The sequence below is a fragment of the Mauremys mutica genome, chromosome 4 (assembly GCF_020497125.1).
Source record: "Mauremys mutica isolate MM-2020 ecotype Southern chromosome 4, ASM2049712v1, whole genome shotgun sequence".
Taxonomy (NCBI): domain Eukaryota; kingdom Metazoa; phylum Chordata; order Testudines; family Geoemydidae; genus Mauremys; species Mauremys mutica.
In genome coordinates, this window is record NC_059075.1 from 24,409,171 (window position 1) to 24,427,320 (window position 18,150).

Consider the following 18,150-nt stretch of genomic DNA (forward strand, 5'->3'; position numbering starts at 1 on the left):
ATGTAAAGAGTTTTTAAATTATTACTGTGTGCCATTTCTAAATCAATTTAAGTCTGGTTTGAAGTCTGATAAGACCAGAGAGGGGTATATGTTAATATCTTAATAGCCCAGGTCATAGTACAAATCAACTTTAACTTCTCTTAAGGGACTACTAAAATCTATTTCTTCACATTCCTGCACACTCCACTACAACAGGAAGCTTGTTTCCAAAGTTTATTCTTCTTCAAAATGCATCATCAGAGGCTTAGGTGCCAGTTGTAGCATATATTTCCTTAGAACAGGTTTTCCAGGATCCTGTAGTTTGATTTGTAATTGGTCATGACTTTTTAAAAATATGTTATCACAGTAAGTAAGTTTTTACCTAAAGTGTATTGATTAATTTTTTGTCTCTAGGTTACAACCCAACACAAAGTCACGTAAACAGTAAGAATTTTGTCTCTCTCAAGAATAATTAATTGTATCTGTCATTTTGATTTGGCCACTCCTAAGGGCCACCTACACAGAAGCTTATTTTAAATCTTTGGAAATTCTCTTTCCATGACAAGTATGTTAAATAGTACAATAATCAGAAAGGTAGAGAAAATGTAATGCCACTGTCATACCTGGAAGGTCTCCATCCTATTTCTCACAATGATTAGCTTTTGATTTTTAAAATCTGGACTACCACTCTCCTTTTTAAATCACTGGCTTCTAAGCTTAGCTAGTACAGGCCAATTTGTCTTTATCTCCCAGGCACTGAACTGTAAACTTTCTGCAGTGTCCTAGTTCTCACAAGTGTAAAAACAGCTGATATGATCTCTCCAATCAAGGCGGAAGCTTCCCCTGTCAACAAAAATTTAGGTTTGAGAATCTGAAAACTTATGACCTTGGTCAGACTAAATTCTAATTTCCACCAAGTGAATATGACTCAGCAAGTGTATGTTACTTGGATGGGATCCTGTGTGATGTGCTATGGCTGAGGTTTCAATGTTAAATGTTCTTTAAACTGAGGCATACCACAGTTGTAATAAACACTCTTCATGTCATCAGACCCAACATATGCTAAATGATGTTTGTCAATACTCGCATTAGTTTAAACTGTGTTATGTAGTCTAGAAAGATACACAAATGTTTTCATGCACAATTGCATACTGAAGAGTTCCAATACATTATGAAAATCTGCAAAATTCAGTAATATTATTTAACATGTTGTACAGAAACATTTGAAAGAAAATAAATATGTCATGGTGAAGCACCAGGTATCCTAGACAAAGAGGAAGACATGGGCGGAAACTGGCATCACAGATAGATGTGTAGGGCCCTGTCAGATCACACCGGTAGCAAGAGTCTACAGTAGATACTGCTTGGTACCAGTCTAGGAGCATTATGGGACTACAGCACAACTGGCAACCTACAAATAAGTGTTTCCCTTTTGGGCTCAATACCAGAACCACCAGAGCCAGACCTATGGTCTTTTATTCCAGCCAGTTGATGTGTTACAGTTTTTTGACCAATCAATTTCTCAGTACAGATAACCATCAAAGGTACATACTGGCCAGTTATTTTTGCCAAGTAAGTGATAGTTATAGCTTGAAGTGGTGGACTGAAGGATCTATATTTCTTAAAGTCTCCCAAAGAATTAGAGATTACTAAAATGTGCTACTGGATTACTAGATGTTGACAGTGTATTGCAACAGTCCTGAGCCTTAAAAAGAACTAGGAGCTAGAAAGCACATTAGCAAACTTGAACAGATCTAGTGCAGTGTAACTGAAGAATGGCTGACACAGTACAGAAGCAATAGACTGAAATCACTAATTCATCATAATTAAGGAAGCAAAGCCTCTGGATCTAAAATAAGTACATGGACAGGATGACTAGAGGAAATACATGTAGGGAAGCACAGAATCTGTATTCAAAGTACCACTTTTAACACTTGGCACAGACGTTCAAGGGCTTTGGGTATGTCTATACCAGAAATGTAAGTCGACCTGTATTAAGTCAGCATACAGCCACCGCAGTAATTACTGCTGTTGTGCATGTCCACACTACCCTTTTAGGGTCAGTGGTGCATGTCCTCACCATGAGCGCTTCCACCGACCTGAGACGGGCAGTGTTAGGATATAGATATTCAAGCCTGTCTGCAAAGGCCTATACTTTAAGAATTTAGGTGTATTCTTATCACTTAGCTAGTTATAGAGGTATAAAAGAAAGAATCAAAAAATCACTATCTGTCTGTGTAATGGCCTTCTTTTACTGTGACAGTCTGAGGCCTGGTTCTTCGGCTAAGCAGCAAAGGTAGCCATAAGATGGGAAGTGTATGGTCACATCCTCACATTCCAAACTAGTCACATTGAAATAAGGTGCTATTAGGCTGTTAGGAATACAATCCTGTCCTGATATTCCTATCACCTCCAGAGAAAGGGAAGAGCCTAGAAGATGTAAAAGGAAACTTAGTTTGATGGCATCCTGTCTGGCAAGAACTCACTTATCAATAGACACAGATGGAAAACCTTTATGTCTGTATAGATGTAGTTGTAAAATCCTCACTTCTGTATTGTTTTGTATGTTTATTTGCATGGTCTCTGTCTGGTTCTGTGATTGTTTCTGTCTGCTGTATAATTAATTTTGTTGGGTGTAAACCAATTAAGGTAGTGGGATATAATTGGTTAAATAACCATGTTACAATATGTTAGGATTGGTTAGTTAAATTTCAGTAAAATAATAGGTTAAGGTATAGCTAAGCAAAACTCAGGTTTTACTATATAGTCTGCAGTCAATCAGGAAGTAAAGTGGTGGGGGGTTAGAAACAGGGACTGGGGATGGGGGAATTGGGATAATGTTTTGCTAAAGGGGGAAATGGGAACAGGGGATGGGAACAGGAACAGGGACACAGGCAAGGCTCTGTGGTGTCAGAGCTGGGAAGGGGGCCACTAAGGAAGGAAACTGGAATCATGATTGCTGGAAGTTCACCCCAATAAACATCGAATTGTTTGCGCCTTTGGACTTCGTGTATTGTTGCTCTCTGTTCATGCGAGAAGGACCAGGTAAGTGAGAGGGTGAAGCAATAAGTCCCCTAACAGGCAGTGTGGGGAGCTGAAAGCCCAGTCTCTCAGCTGCACTGGAAGCTCCCTGCCAGGAGCCCAGCTGTCCCACAGGCTTGCAGGCTCCTGGTGTGCTGACCCGCCCCTCTGCTCCCCATTTCCCGTCGGGAGCAGGGGAAGCCACCCGGGGCTTCTCCCCTCCCCATTGCCCTCTGGGAGCTGGAGGAAGCAGCTTGGGGCTTCTTGCCCCAGGGGAGTGGTTTCTGAAGCCGCTGGGGCTTCTCACCATAGTTCCCAGCTGGGAGGGGGGTCCAGCCACCCAGATCTCCAGGGGAGCTGGGCTCTAGCTGCCTGGCTTTCTTGTCAATTTTACGGCTCCTACTGATGTAAGGGACGCAGTGTTGCCCTAACTACACAACATAAGCCTTACGCCTCTTGTGGAGGTGGAGTTATTATGTCGGTGAAGTAGGGCTCTTACCCGCTGAACCAAGGGGCAGCATTCGATCCAGCAGGGGTCGATTTATCGTGTCTAGTCTAGATGCGATAAATTGACCGCCAAGCACTCTCCCATCGACTCCGGTACTCCACCAGGGCAAGAGGCGCAGGCAGAGTCAACAGCCGTCGACTTACCGCAGTGAAGACACCACGGTAAGTAGATCTAAGTACGTTGAGTCCAGCTACATTATTCATGTAGCTGAATTTGCGTAACTTAGATCGATTTCCCTCTTCCCCCGCCAGTGTAGACCAGGCCTTATGTCGGTGGGAGGAAGGCTGTAGTGTAGACACTGACATAATTAAGTTGACATAAGCTGCCTTATGTTGACTTAACTGTATAGTGTAGACCAGCCCTTTGTTAGTGTGGTAGTTTTCACTTTAGAGCTTGGGTGGCTGATGGAGAATCCATGCCAGATTTTTTAAAATTTACTTTATAAGTTACTGTTGAACTTTTCCCCTTTATGGAGGGTATTACAGATATGGAAATTTCCTGCAATGTACTAAAAAACCTTAGTGTATTAAGTTTACCTATTAGTGTGGTCCTGGAATTGGATTGAATATAACCTTTGGGGGAACATGTGATGTGAGGGCTCGGAGTTCCAAGGAGTATACTGAAAATTCTGCAGCCAGAATGGACTTTTGGGACAATAAGTGTTAAGTGGATTTCCTGGGATACCCTACGGAGAGGTTCATGCAAATTACCCAACTCCAGTTATGCAAAAACCTAGCCCGTTGAAGCTACACTCTGAGGAGAGGGTCTTTGTCTGCTGTTTACCTGTCACCAAGGACCAAGATCAAAGGCTCCAAGCTGTATAAAGCAACAGCTTCTCTGCCTGACTTGGTTCTTGTTCTGAATCTAAGACAGTTATGAACTTGTAATCACAGGGAAAACCCAGTTGTAGGTTTTGCAGGACTGACACCTACCAGAGCCCAAGGCTGGAGTTGGGTAATCTCTGGTAAATTTTTTAGCATGCATGTAGGTTCTTTTATTGTTTTTAATGTGGGTTTTTTTGTAATGCTTTCACCTTAAGAATAAATGTGCTCACTTATAAAGGACTGTGTGGTAATTTATAACGGCTGACAATTGCTCTGTTCACAGTCTTTGGAGAGAAAGCGAAGAGCAGATGCTGGCCATTTAGGCAGTCTGGCTTGCTAGGAATATCAGTGTAAATCAGAAAGCCGTGCAGCCTTACCACCCAAGTCAGGAGGCAGAGAGACATGGGTCTCTGCCCAAGACAGGTAATGACTAGGATCCAGTAATCTTTAAGTGGGTGCCCTAGGTGGATTGTGGAGGGGGAATGCAAGTGTAGTTGCCCTGACCTGTGAAAGAGGGCAAGAAGGGAAAATTGAGAAGTAGCTTAAGTCACCACAGGGCACTATATGGCTCATATGACGAATCTACTCACTGTTTACTGTAAAAAGAAGATTATAAATACAGACTGCTGGGTAGCTGTGATGGTGGATTTCCATAGCTGAGGAGCAGAATCCTTAGTTTGTTTCCTATAAACAGCATTAACCTCCCCTGAGTGATATCTTATCTATCTAGATTGTTGAAAAGGAAACAAGCCATACCAGGCATTAAAAAAGGACTAAATCAGTACTTATTTCTTCTTTTAAGTGCTCAAAAACAGATACATTATAACATAACTAATATGCGTTCCCAAATACAGAATTAGGTGACCTAACTTATATGTACAAGTAAGAAATTTAGACCCTGCATCAATATACTCCCTCAACATCCATATAACAAAAGTTGCATACCAGAGAGGGGAGGAGGGTAGAAATTAGTTCGAAGACTTAGGGCTTGTCTACACAATGGGGTAATGTGTGCTACACGGGTGTGATTTCTAAAGTGCACTAACACTGATCTGTGTAGATCCTGCGGCTGTGTACTAAACATTCCTTAGTGCACTTAGCATTACACAGCAGTGTCTACAGAGACCAATTAATGTGTAACACGTCAGTGAGCTTTAGAACACGTCAGTGAGCTTTAGAAATCACACCCCCATAGTGTGCATTGCTCCTTCATATAGACAAATAATTATTAGGCTGTGCACATCTGCCACTTCTCAAAAATGATAAAATGCCAAATGTCTTCCAGTTTCAGTTTTGTGATTTTAATTCTGAATAAAATTAAGTGCCTACAGCACAGTATACTTTTCGTATTATACTGCAGCCAAGTTAGCTTTGGGTTAGCGAACGGGTCAGTGGTTTAGAATGTTTGGCTCAACACTGCTACAGGTTTTAGAATTGTACAAACATTTTCAAAAAGTTAAATTATATACTATCTCACTGATTCTTCCCCTCCCATTATAATCTAACAAAAACATTTTTTTAAATTAACTTATTTGAAAACCCTTATTCTATGAAAGAGAAGAGTGAGGACTTAATAGTATATACCTCTATAATTTTGTTCCAGACAGGACGATGACTAGTAGCATCCCAGAGAGTAATGTGTTTGTCATGTCCACAAGTGAAAAACTGAGGTTTAGAGGGATGGATGGCTAGTCCCCATAGCTCATCAGTGTGACCCTATACAAATACAAACAGAGTTTCTTCAGATGATGGACAGTAACATTCAAGTTAACTCCTTTAATGAAGTTTAATTCTTCCCAATTAACATGATTAAAATTAGTTAACTGTCTAAATAAGCCTTCAGAAATTCTGCTGAGTTTCGATATGTACTTATTTGATCAGATTCTTTATTGCTGAAGTCACTGTGCTAGTAAATTAATTAAATAGTTCCATATTTTCATAAAATTAGACAAGTTCTATTATTGCGCTTACATATTTTAAAACATTAATGCTTTTTATTAGTTTGCAAGGAAACAACTCACCTGGGTAATTGGAAAAAAGTCTCCTGATAGAGTGCCTTGTAGAACAAAGTTTCTAGTAGTGCCTATCAATACAACATCACCTTTCCCTTCTGCTACTGTTCTTATTGGACCAAACTGCTCTGGAATCTGTGATCATAATAGATAAATGGACTGGTAAGTCAGGTGGTACAAAATGGTTTCTCAAGTGTTAATTTGTTTTTTTAAGTATTTATTTTAAGATATATGGCCTTACAAATGGATTTTTTTAAAGCAGTCACACAGCTCGGAGTCTTGTCAAATACAGGGCTATACAATTTAATATAAAAGAATATAGGACACCAGGGGCAGATCCTCAGCTGGTGCAAACTGTCATAGCTCTACTGACTTCTCTAGAGCTACGATAATTTATATAATACTACACAAACAGGCATCTACACTAATGGGACATAAAATCTGCGCAACTAAAACCAAGTAAGTCAGCAAATGAAAATGTTATGTTTCCTATAGCAGTTAATTCAGCCACATTTTATAAACTGCGAAACATTAATATTGGATCAAGTCTTTTTGTATACAAAATCCTTTTCTTTTTTAAAGAAATTCAAAATCACTAAGCTGCTCTTGGAGGTACTGACAGGTTTTGCATAAGTACAGCATCTATCGCTTCTGCAAGTGTACACTGTTTTAATTGCACCCAACTTTCTGCTTCCTAGAAGACTCCGGTGCAATCTGGTGCGTAGAGCTCAACAATGTGGAAAATCTGAATCAAATAAGTGATTTAATAATAAGACATTATAAAAAAAAACATTATTGGGGGGACAGGGGGCTGAGAATAATTGAGCAGGAAGTCTGAACATTTTCAGTGGTTAAAGTCAGGGAAAGCCCAACAGCAGGTGTTCTTACTTGATTTAGAAAACTGACACACTACCCAAGTTGCCAATGCATGTGCAATGCCTCTACAATATCTAGTACCGTTTACCCACCTCTGATCATGCTCTTTACACAATGTCTAAATGGTCACATAACTCTGTTTGCTTTTTCAGATGTAACAAATGCACTCACTGGGACTATTCCCGTATAAAGTTTGAATTTGCAAATTCCTACATAACAGCTCAAGAAATTTTAGTAAAAAAATGTTAAAATTCACCGCTGGACTAAGACCAAGCATGGAAATTGATGAAAACCATCATCATCACCATCATGGTTTTGGAAAATAAAAAGTGTGAAAGTAGTTTAGTATTTACTATTCCCAAGCGCTGTAATAACCTGAAATTTAAAAATGCCTGTCACTATTAATAATTTGACAAAGGGCAGAATTTATATAAGCAAAATTTAATTAGGAGCTTTCCTACCAACTAATGGATGTATTAAATTAAAAAAGATTGTTTAACAAATCAGTTAATGTATCATTTTAGTGATAAGAATCAGATTCTATTTATTGATTTGACTGGGACTGCCACAGAATGAGGAGTCCTAAACAAGAGTACTGATTTAGGGAGCAGAGTTCATAAGAAAGTTCTTTTTAATTTTCCACTTAAAGTAATAAGTAAAATGTAAAGATCAGTAATATCACCTCAGTCTTGTGAAGTTTTTGATAATTCCCATTCCAAGATATTAGTTTTCTGTCTTTTCCACCTCCTGATACCAGTGTACCATCTCGCAGCATACAAAGTGCAAAAATGCCACCCTCATGGGCTCCTTGAAGTGCATAGCTTATTCTATTTGTACCTAGACATAAGGAGAAAAGAGGTTATTACTGAAATATTTATTTCATTGGATAATTTTTACTTTATTTTTCACAGCAACCTCAAGTCTGGAGTTATAGTCAATCGTTATATGTGTCATAGCTCGAAGAGTAAATCTCTTAAGTGGCATATACCCAACTACGTTGACTTACAAGTTTTACTTGCAATTGAGAATCGCAATGATTGTGAACGACAAGGAAAAAATATTAACAATTCCATTATTTAAACTTGCATTTTCCAGTCAACCATGGGTAACTTTTTTTAAGCAATCCTTACATCTTAAAAAAGTGAGGGGCCAATATAAGTTAAGAAACTGATATTGTTTGTTTGCTTTTTAATCATGTTTATTTTAACTGCAGATAAATTGAATTTGTTTGGATCATAACATTCTTCTCTGTTTTCTGTTTTTAGGAGGGGAAAAGCCTTCCACTTAGGATATTACAAGTAGGTAGAGGCAATATTTGCCTTCAAACAGCAGCAAAAATCAGAAAATCTGCAGCACAGAGATGGGGAAGGAAAAAACACCTGTGCCTGTTCCCAAAAGAATTAGCCAGGTGAGGCAGTCTTTGCAAGGGCAAATATTCCCCCTGCTACTACCACCTTCTCCCACCACCCAAAAAAGATTTAAAATTGTCTGTGGGGGGAAGAAGAGTGCTGCCGGCCATAGGAGAAACTAGTGGGCCAACTAGCATGAACTCAAACTGACCTCCTGAGCACTGCGCTCCCCATGCAGAGCCACTGGCTGCTGCCCGCCCACCTGTTTACCCCTGCTCCCTTTCCAATTGCACAAAAGGATAGCGGGGAGGAAGGGAGAGGAAACAGCTGTGTAGTTCCTAGCCCAGACCGTCTAACTCCATTTGGAGTGGATGGGTGTCAAATCTCTTGCTTTGAGGTATGACTGGTGGAGATCTGAGGAAAGAGAAGAGAGAGAAAGGAGCTGAGCTACAATACTATTTCCTCTGTCTTCCCCAACAGCAGTACAAAGTGCCTGTGAGGAGCAGAAGTAGAAGCAGAGATGGGCTGACCAACAGCACTCAGGTGGGCAAAGCTCTACAAGAGTAGATCATTGGGGTTTCAGTTCATATTGCCTTGCCTGAGGATTTCACCAACCCTTCCTCCTCTGCCCTACATAGTTGATTTTCAGTCTCTTGGGAGATGGAACAGAGGTGCCTATGACCCATATCCCATCTCCCTTTGCTGGCAGACGCTGTTGGGGGTTTCTCCTAACCCCATTGTCCCCCCAACAGTAAATACCCTTAGGGTATTGTAGCTGTTTGTCTTCATGCAAATGCTGCTGCCTGAAGCCTAAGACAGAGGTTTTTCTTTCTAGAAATCACAAAAACAGAGAATTAGTGAGGGACCATGAAGCTATCCACAATTGTTTTCTTAAAAATCTGAACCACTCTGTTTACCTCTCACATTTTATTAGAGAATGAAATTGAGGGAGGTGGTGTTTCTTTAATTAAAACTGTAGATTCAGATTAATAAATAGTGCAAATAGAGCAACAGCATATTGTCATTTTTAGTTGTTCTAATTGTTCTTTTATAAAAGCACTGGAACCTTTTCAGGCCTATTACTATTGTGACACCTCAAATAGTCTGTCAAGGGGTTTTTGTTAATTTTTAAGGGACCTGCTCTCCTATCAATACACAGCCATAACTTCAGTAGTACATGTGATCACCATAAGGAAACTAGACCTATAGTGTTCATACTGTAGCTTGTACTTATTTTGATTAAATAAAAACTTTTTCTGCCACTTCTCCTATTTGTCAGTAATATCCATAACACTCTGCATAGCAGTTTGTTTTTATTTTCATCTTGGGTTCTGCAATTTAACACTTGAATACAGAGAGCACATTACATTTCAGTTTGGTGCTACAACTGCCAAACATACAGCTGCTAAAACCTGGGAACAGAAAATCAAATTTTATTTGATTAGACTTTGGCAGAGGCCCCCAGAGAAGCCAAGTTTATCCTTGTTAAAAATGTAGTAATTTTTGCCTAAAAATTCACAGCAACATTTTTAAAAACTGTTACTTACCTGTACAATAACTATTGTTCTTTGAGATGTGTTGGGCACCATAGGTGTATGTGTGCCCAATGCACTCGAGTCAGAGATTTTTGCCAGCAGTAACACTAGGTGGGGCACATGCCCCTGCTCCCCTGATGCTCAAAGTCAAAGGCATAAAAGAGGTGTAAATGCTGCCTTCCTCTACATTCCTTCACACCCACCATCTAACTAATGCCCAAAGTAGCAGGAATGATGGGAGGGCTGTGGAATGCATATGTGCACAAAACATCTCGAAGAACAACAGTTACTGTACAGATAAGTAACTGTTTTTTCTCCTTTGAGTGATTGTGTACATATACATTCTACTATAGGTGACTCCCCAGCAGTTCCTTATAGGGGTGTAACTTCAGATTATTTGAAGAGAGACTTCAGCGCTGACTTGCTGAAACTGGCATAATTCCAGGAAGCTTGAGTGATAGCATAGTGTCTAGAAAAGGTATGTACTGACAATCACGTTGCTGCCTTGCAGACATCTGTTATCAGGATGTTACCCAGAAAGGCTGACAAAGTGAAGTGAGGCCTAGTTGAATGGGCTGTTATTCTCAGAGGAGGAGCAACCTTTGCTAGATTATAGCAGAGCTTGATACAGTCAGAAATCCAGAGAAATATGCACTGATCTGTAACTGGATGCCCATAATCCTTTCAGTGAAGGTTACAAAGTGTCTAGGAGACAACCTATAAGACTTTGTGCAGTCCACATAAAGGGATAGAGTCCTCTGTACATCCAAAGTATGAAGCCTTTCTTCAGCTTTGCTAGACCTCAGTTTTGGAAAAAATCCTTGAAGATGAAAGGTTTAACAGAGATGGAATGTGGATATTATATGAGGCATAAACTAGTAATGCCCAGAGCTCTGATACCCTTCTTGCAGACCTAATTGCTCCTAGAAACACTGTCTTTATTAGTAAGAATGATAACAAAGTTGGTGCTAAGGACTTGAAGGGGGAAATCATTAAACAGGACAAGTCAAAATTCAGGTCCCAAAAGAATACAGGATCAAAATGGGAGGGTACATATGAATGAGGCCTTTTAAAAATTCAGACAACAAGGGATGCAAAAAAATAGAAAGCCCTTCTACTGGTGAATGTATTGTGGAGATGGAGGCTAAATATATCCTTATAGAGCTGACAGAGAGACCACATAATTTCAACTGCAGCAGGTAGTCTAAAATATGCCTAATTTCCACCCTACTTGGTGACAATTGGTGGTACTCAACTCAGGCTGAGAACCTTTTTCATTTTGCTGCTCTGGTTGTGTCCATTCTGCTGCACACCAAAATGGCTTGGACATTTTGGGAGCCAACTCTCTCCTCCTTGCTCAACCAGAGATCATTCACACAAATGAGGTAAAGTGACTGTAGGTTGGAGTGCAGAAAGTTGCCTTGATTCCTTAGACAGAAGGTCCTTGATATAGGACAGTGTACCACTAGTGTCTTGGTCAGTCTGGAGCTCTAAGGATTAAAGTCAGTTTGTCTCTTTCTAGCTTCCAGTTCACCCCCGGGGTGACCGAGACAGGAGGAAATATGTACAGTAGAAGACCTGACCAATAGAAAAGGAAGGAGTCTGTCAAAGAACCTGGACTGTGACTGCTCTGGAGCAGAATGTCCTGCACTTGTTCAGGCTGGTCACAAAGATGTCTATTATCAGATAATGCCACTGATGGATAATCTGATACAGAATGTCCTTGTGTATTGACCACTTGTGATGGTCTATCAAGTTCCTGTTGAGGGAATCTGCAATAGTATTCCTTATCCCTGGGAGGGATTGGAGTCTGCAGGATATTTAACAGTTTGTGCAGGTTGTTTTGCACAAGTTCTGCGTGCACTCCTAAAGCAGCAGCTACTCTCCTTATGAGGTCTTGAAAGACCTTGAAGTCTTCAGGTGGAGGTAAAGTTGACTCCAGTGTGATAGCCTCCTCTGGAGAAAAGGAAGAAAGGCAAGGAGGAATATTCAGAGGTTCCTCCGTTGATACCTTTTGGTCTGTGGATTCTGTTAAGGGGTGACCTTGTGGTTTCATGGAGCTTCACAAGTAGCTACAGGAGCTAGAGAAGGTGACTCCTCCTGGATTGTGTAGTTGGTGGAGGTCCAGAGAGCCTTGGAGAAGTCCACAAGACCCACGTTTTTGTAGTGCTCATGGTGGAGGGCACCATACTGGAGCATCTTTGTAAGTGTAGTGATCTTGATCCCTGGGCTGCGTATCCCTAGAATAAGACCTGCATGGAGATCTGAAAGACCTTAGAGATAAAAGGTCTATCATGGTCAGAGTCCAACAAGCAGAAAATATAATTCTCCTCAGTGAATGGAGGAGTCAGTCCTATGCCCAGACCTCCAACACCCCCTGGAAATACATGATGTTCCCCCAAAATACTGACATTGAAGAAGTATCCAACAGTGCCAGAGGAGGCAGACAAGGTGAACAGAATGGTGAAAGATGAGGTGATGTCGACAGTGCTGATGTGTACTGGACTGAAGATGCAGAAGCTGTAGTGGCAGGTGCCGGAAGAGCTGATGGAACTAAGGGAGGAGCAGACAGGGCTGAAGCAGCTGCAGTCAGAGTTGGCTGATGCAGCAGAGGTAAATACAGTAAAGAGAAGCACAGTAAATCTCTTGCCACACGAAAGGCTTGTGGCATTGATGGCACCAACAACAGAAGTAAGTTTCCAGCCGGGGGAGCTGGTACCAGATCCAACAGTGCCAGGGTTGAAGATCTCTCTGGTAACAGAGATGGCACCAGTCCCAATGGCCCTGCTACAGTCAATAATGCCATCTCAGATGGCACTAATGTGTTGGTGCTTGTGCCCACATGTTGCACCACAGGACTTTTTGTGAGATTAGGAGTGTGGCCTATCAGCCTCAGAAAGTTTTGAAAGCTTTGATGAAGCTGCAACACAGGAAGATCTAAGCTTTGGAGCTGTGGCAACCAGAAGGGCACTCCTTGTGGAGGACCTCTCTACTTTCTTGTGGTCAGGGTCAGGCTCTGAAGAGGGACACATCACCTTGTAGAGGAGATGAACCTTCAGACAGAAATCTCATGGAGAACAGGGAACTGATTAGGCAAGACATGCGGAGGAGAAATTCCCTAATGAGGAAGCAGAAAAGTAAGAGAAAAAGGAGGATCTGGAGGTAGATGTCTTTAGACCATTTAAGGATTGGGCGAAAGGAGACCCTAACCCCAACAACGAGAGAGTTGTAGGAGATGCTGTTCTCACCTTGCTTTCAGTTGATAAGGATGGAATGCTGACTTAAGCAGAAACCTTGAGATAAGGTAGCATCTGGAGGGAATTTGTATAAACAAAGGATAACCGTTAGCCGTTGATGTATGTAACGGGATGTATGTGTTATACTGCTTGTAGGGGGAAGATCTGCTTAAGGTCAGGGGACCCCCTGTCTGACCACAGTCCCTTGCAATTGCTCGTAATAAACTGTCTCTGACTTGTTGCTAACAAATGCAGAGTGAGGATTGTTTTCTTCCACACTAACAAATTAGGCAGCTTTTATGTTTATCAGTGATAGGGATAACAGCCCTGCACGTGGCACACTGTTTAAATCCAGGGTATTTCTGCATGGCAAAAATCCCTAAAATCACTGTCAGCTAATTGCCTACTAAACTATAACCATAGTAAATGAATTATAACTACAGCAGCGGCACAGGAGCCAGCAAACAGAGCTGTAAACAGGGGAGTTTGAGTGGGAGTTTGCAGGGGGAGTTTGGGGGAAGACTAAGAGAGGCAGGCAGAGGATCAGACAGGCTAGTGAAGGGAGTGTGCCCTGTTTTAGCAGTGTTTTGGTGCTTGTTGGGGGTTTGTTTTGGTGTGGGTGGTGGTGTTTTGGTTTGGTTTGTGTTTCCCAGATTTACAGGATTTAGGTGAGAAGGCTATGACAGATACAGAGGCAGCAATGGTAGTGACCCAAGCAGTGGAAGACACAATGAAGATGACTGGATGTGGAAGCTGCAGCATGTACATGATCCTAGAGGGGGTACCTGACAAGAGTTTCGTCTGCATGAAGTGCTGCCTGATAGAGCTGATGGAAGAAAAGATCCAAGGATTGGAGATGCAGGTGGAAACTCTGGTGGAGCTTAGAAGGGGGTATGAGCGGATGATGGAGCAAAGACATGAGGAGTCTGAACGGAAAAGCACAGACTTGCAGATGGAAGCAGGACCAAAGAACTCTGAGGGGAGACTGCTAGGTGAGGAAAGTGGACGGTGGAAGCATGTGACTAAGAGAACCAGGCAGAGGAAAAGACCACTTGTGAAGGAGAAACAGAGCTCAGGAACAGGTTTGCGGAGTTGGAAAATGAAGACAGGGCACAGCAGGTGGTCGCTGAAGGTGAGAGGGCAAGGAAGAAGAGAAGAGCAGCTAGTCCTATAAGAAGAGGGGAAGAGTCAATGGTGATAACACCAAACACGAACCCCAGGAGGATACGAGATGGGCTGCAGAGGATTGCAAGAGTGAATAGGAATCGAGAGGACTTGAAGCCAGAGGGAACAGGGGATAGACCGGAGAATTGTACCATCACCAGGAAAAGGCAGGTCTACATGATAGGAAACTCCTTACTGAGAAGAATATACAGGCCTGTAACCAGAGCTGATCCAGACAACTGAAGGGTGTGCTGTCTGCCGAGTGCTAAGATACGGGATGTGGACCTGAGGCTGAAGAGGATCCTATCGGGAGCAGGAAAGAATCCACTGATTGTCCTTCATGTGGGAATGAATGATACGGCTAGATTCTCGCTGGAACGTATCATGGGAGACTATCCCAGGCTGGGGAAGATGCTTAAGGAAATCGAGGCTCAGGTGATCTTCAGTGGGATTCTGCCTGTTCTTAGAAAAGGGCAACAAAGGTGTGACAAGATTATGATGATCAACAGATGGCTCAGGCAGTGGTGCTATAAGGAGGACTTTGTGATGTATGGCCACTGGGAGGCATTCATGGACAGAGAACTGTTCTCTCGGGACGGACTTCACCTGAGTATGGAGGGAAATAGACTTCTAGGATGGAGGCTAGCACAACTGATTAAGAGAGCTTTAAACTAGGAATTGGGGGGAGATGGTTAGGAGATGTCCAGGTAATCTCCACACTGGATTTTAACATTGAGAGGGAAGAAAATAAAGAAAGAAAGGATACAGCCGTGGGTAGGAGAATGGACATAAGGAGGAAGGGTAGTGTAGATACCAGTCTAATAGATGATACTGGTGGTAGAATGTCTGGGCCTAATTGGGTAAAGAATGTGAGTGAAGCCAAACAACAAGAATTAAGATGTTTGTATACCAATGTGAGGAGCCTAGGTAACAAAATGGAGGAACCAGAGTTACTGGTGCAAGAAGTGAAACCGGATATTATAGGGATAACAGAAACATGGTGGAATAGTAGTCATGACTGGAGTACAGGTATTGAAGGGTATGTGCTGTTTAGGAAAGACAGAAATAAAGGCAAAGGTGGTGGAGTAGCATTGTATATCAATGATGAGGTAGACTGTAAAGAAAGAAGAAGTGATGGAATGGATAAGAAAGAGTCTGTCTGGGCAAAAATCACATTGGGGAAGAAAGCTACTAGAGCCTCCCCTGAGATAGTGCTTGGGGTGTGCTATAGACCACCGGGATTTGATTTGGATATGGCTAGAGACCTTTTAAATGTTTTTAATGAAGTAAATACTAATAGGAATTGTGTGATCATGGGAGACTTAAACTTCCCAGATATAGACTGGAGGACAAGTGCTAGTAATAATAATAGGGCTCAGATTTTCCTGGATACAATAGCTGATGGATTCCTTCACTAAGTAGTTGAAGAACTAACAAGAGGGGATGCCATTCTAGATTTGGTTTTGGTGAGTAGTGAGGACCTCCTAGAAGAAATGGTTGTAGGGGACAACCTTGGTTCGAGCGATCAAGAGCTAATTCAGTTTAAACTAAATGGAAGGATAAACAAAAATAGATCTGGGACTAGGGTTTTTTATTTCAAAAGGGCTAACTTAAAAAAATTAAGGAAATTAGTTAGGGAAGTGGATTGGACTGAAGAACTTGGGGATCTAAAGGCGGAGGAGGTCTGGAATTACTTCAAGTCAAAGTTGCAGAAACTATCAGAAGCCTGCATCCCAAGAAAGGGGAAAAAATTCATAGGCAGGAGTTGTAGACCAAGCTGAATGAGCAAGCATCTCAGAGAGGTAATTAAGAAAAAGCAGAAAGCCTAAAAGTAGTGGAAGATGGGAGTGATCAGCAAGGAAAGCTGTCTTATTGAGGTCAGAGCATGTAAGGATAAAGTGAGAAAGGCCAAAAGCCATGTAGAGTTGGACCTTGCAAAGGGAATTAAAACCACTAGTAAAAGGTTCTATAGCCATATAAATAAGAAGAAAACAAAGAAAGAAGAAGTGGGACCGCTGAACACTGAGGATGGAGTGGAGGTTAAGGATAATCTAGGCATGGCGCAAATATCTAAACAAATACTTTGCCTGAGTCTTTAATGAGGCTAATGAGGAGCTTAGGGATAATGGTAGGATGACAAATGGGAATGAGGATATGGAGGTAGATATTACCACATGCGAGGTAGATGCCAAACTCGAAGAGCTTAATGGGACTAAATTGGGGGCCCCAGATAATCTTCATCCAAGAATATTAAAAGAACTGGCACATGAAATTGCAAGCCCATTAGCAAGAATTTTTAATGAATCTGTAAACTGACTGGAGAATTGCTAACATAGTTCCTATCTTTAAGAAAGGGAAAAAAAGTGATCTGGGCAACTACAGGCCTGTTAGTTTGACATCTGTAGTATGCAAGATCTTGGAAAACATTTTGAAGGAGAAAGTAGTTAAGGAGATTGAGTATCAGAGGGGTAGCCGTGTTAGTCTGGTTCTGTAGAAGCAGCAAAGAATCCTGTGGCACCTTATAGACTAACAGACATTTTGCAGCATGAGCTTTCGTGGGTGAATACCCACTTCTTCGGATGCACGTGGTGGAAATTTCCTGGGGCAGGTATATATAAGCAAGCAAGAAGCAAGCTAGAGATAACGAGGTTAGATCAATCAGGGTGGATGAGGCCCTGTTCTAGCAGTTGAGGTGTGAAAACCAAGGGAGGAGAAACTGGTTCTGTAATTGGCAAGCCATTCACAGTCTTTGTTTAGTCCTGAGCTGATGGTGTCAAATTTGCAGATGAACTGGAGCTCAGCAGTTTCTCTTTGAAGTCTGGTCCTAAAGTTTTTTTGCTGTAGGATGGCCACCTTAAGATCTGCTATTGTGTGGCCAGGGAGGTTGAAGTGTTCTCCTACAGGTTTTTGTATATTGCCATTCCTAATGTCTTGATTCTTCAAGGAGATTGAGGTCAACGGTAATTGGGACAAATTACAACATGGTTTTACAAAAGGTAGATCGTGCCAAACCAACCTGATCTCCTTCTTTGAGAAGGTAACAGATTTTTTAGACAAAGGAAACACAGTGGATCTAATTTACCTCAATTTCAGTAAGGCATTCAATATGGTTCCACATGGGGAATTATTAGCTAAATTGGAAAAGATGGGGATCAATATGAAAATTGAAAGGTGGATAAGGAACTGGTTAAAGGGGAGACGACAACAAGTCATACTGAAAGGTGAACTGTCAGGCTGGAGGGAGATTATTAATGGAGTTCCTCAGGAATCGGTTTTGGGACCAATCTTATTTAATCTTTTTATTACTGACCATGGCACAAAAAGTGGGAATGTGCTAATAAAGTTTGCGGATGACACAAAGCTGGGAGGTATTGCCAATACAGAAAAGGACCGGGATATCATACAGGAAGATCTGGATGACCTCATAAACTGGAGTAATAGTAATAGGATGAAATTTAATAGTGAAAAGTGCAAAGTCATGCATTTAGGGATTAATAACAAGAATTATTGTTATAAGCTGGGGACACATCAGTTGGAAGTAACAGAGGAGGAGAACGACCTCGGAGTATTGGTTGATCACAGGATGACTATGAGCCGCCAATGTGATATGGCCGTGATATGGCTAACGTGATATGGCATGATATGG

At 41.5% G+C, this 18,150-nt stretch overlaps 1 protein-coding gene across 4 annotated transcripts in view; it reads right to left on the reverse strand.

Moving 5' to 3' along the window:
• Positions 1-18,150, reverse strand: part of EML1 (EMAP like 1) — a 134,337-nt gene that overhangs the window by 10,965 nt on the left and 105,222 nt on the right. For all 4 annotated transcript variants that reach the window (XM_045015259.1, XM_045015262.1, XM_045015261.1 and 1 more), the window contains 3 exons: positions 7,903-8,057; positions 6,354-6,479; positions 5,917-6,048 (listed from right to left, as the gene is read on the reverse strand). In XM_045015259.1, coding sequence (XP_044871194.1) covers positions 5,917-6,048; positions 6,354-6,479; positions 7,903-8,057 — 413 coding nt within the window. The remainder of the gene's footprint in view (positions 1-5,916; positions 6,049-6,353; positions 6,480-7,902; positions 8,058-18,150) is intronic.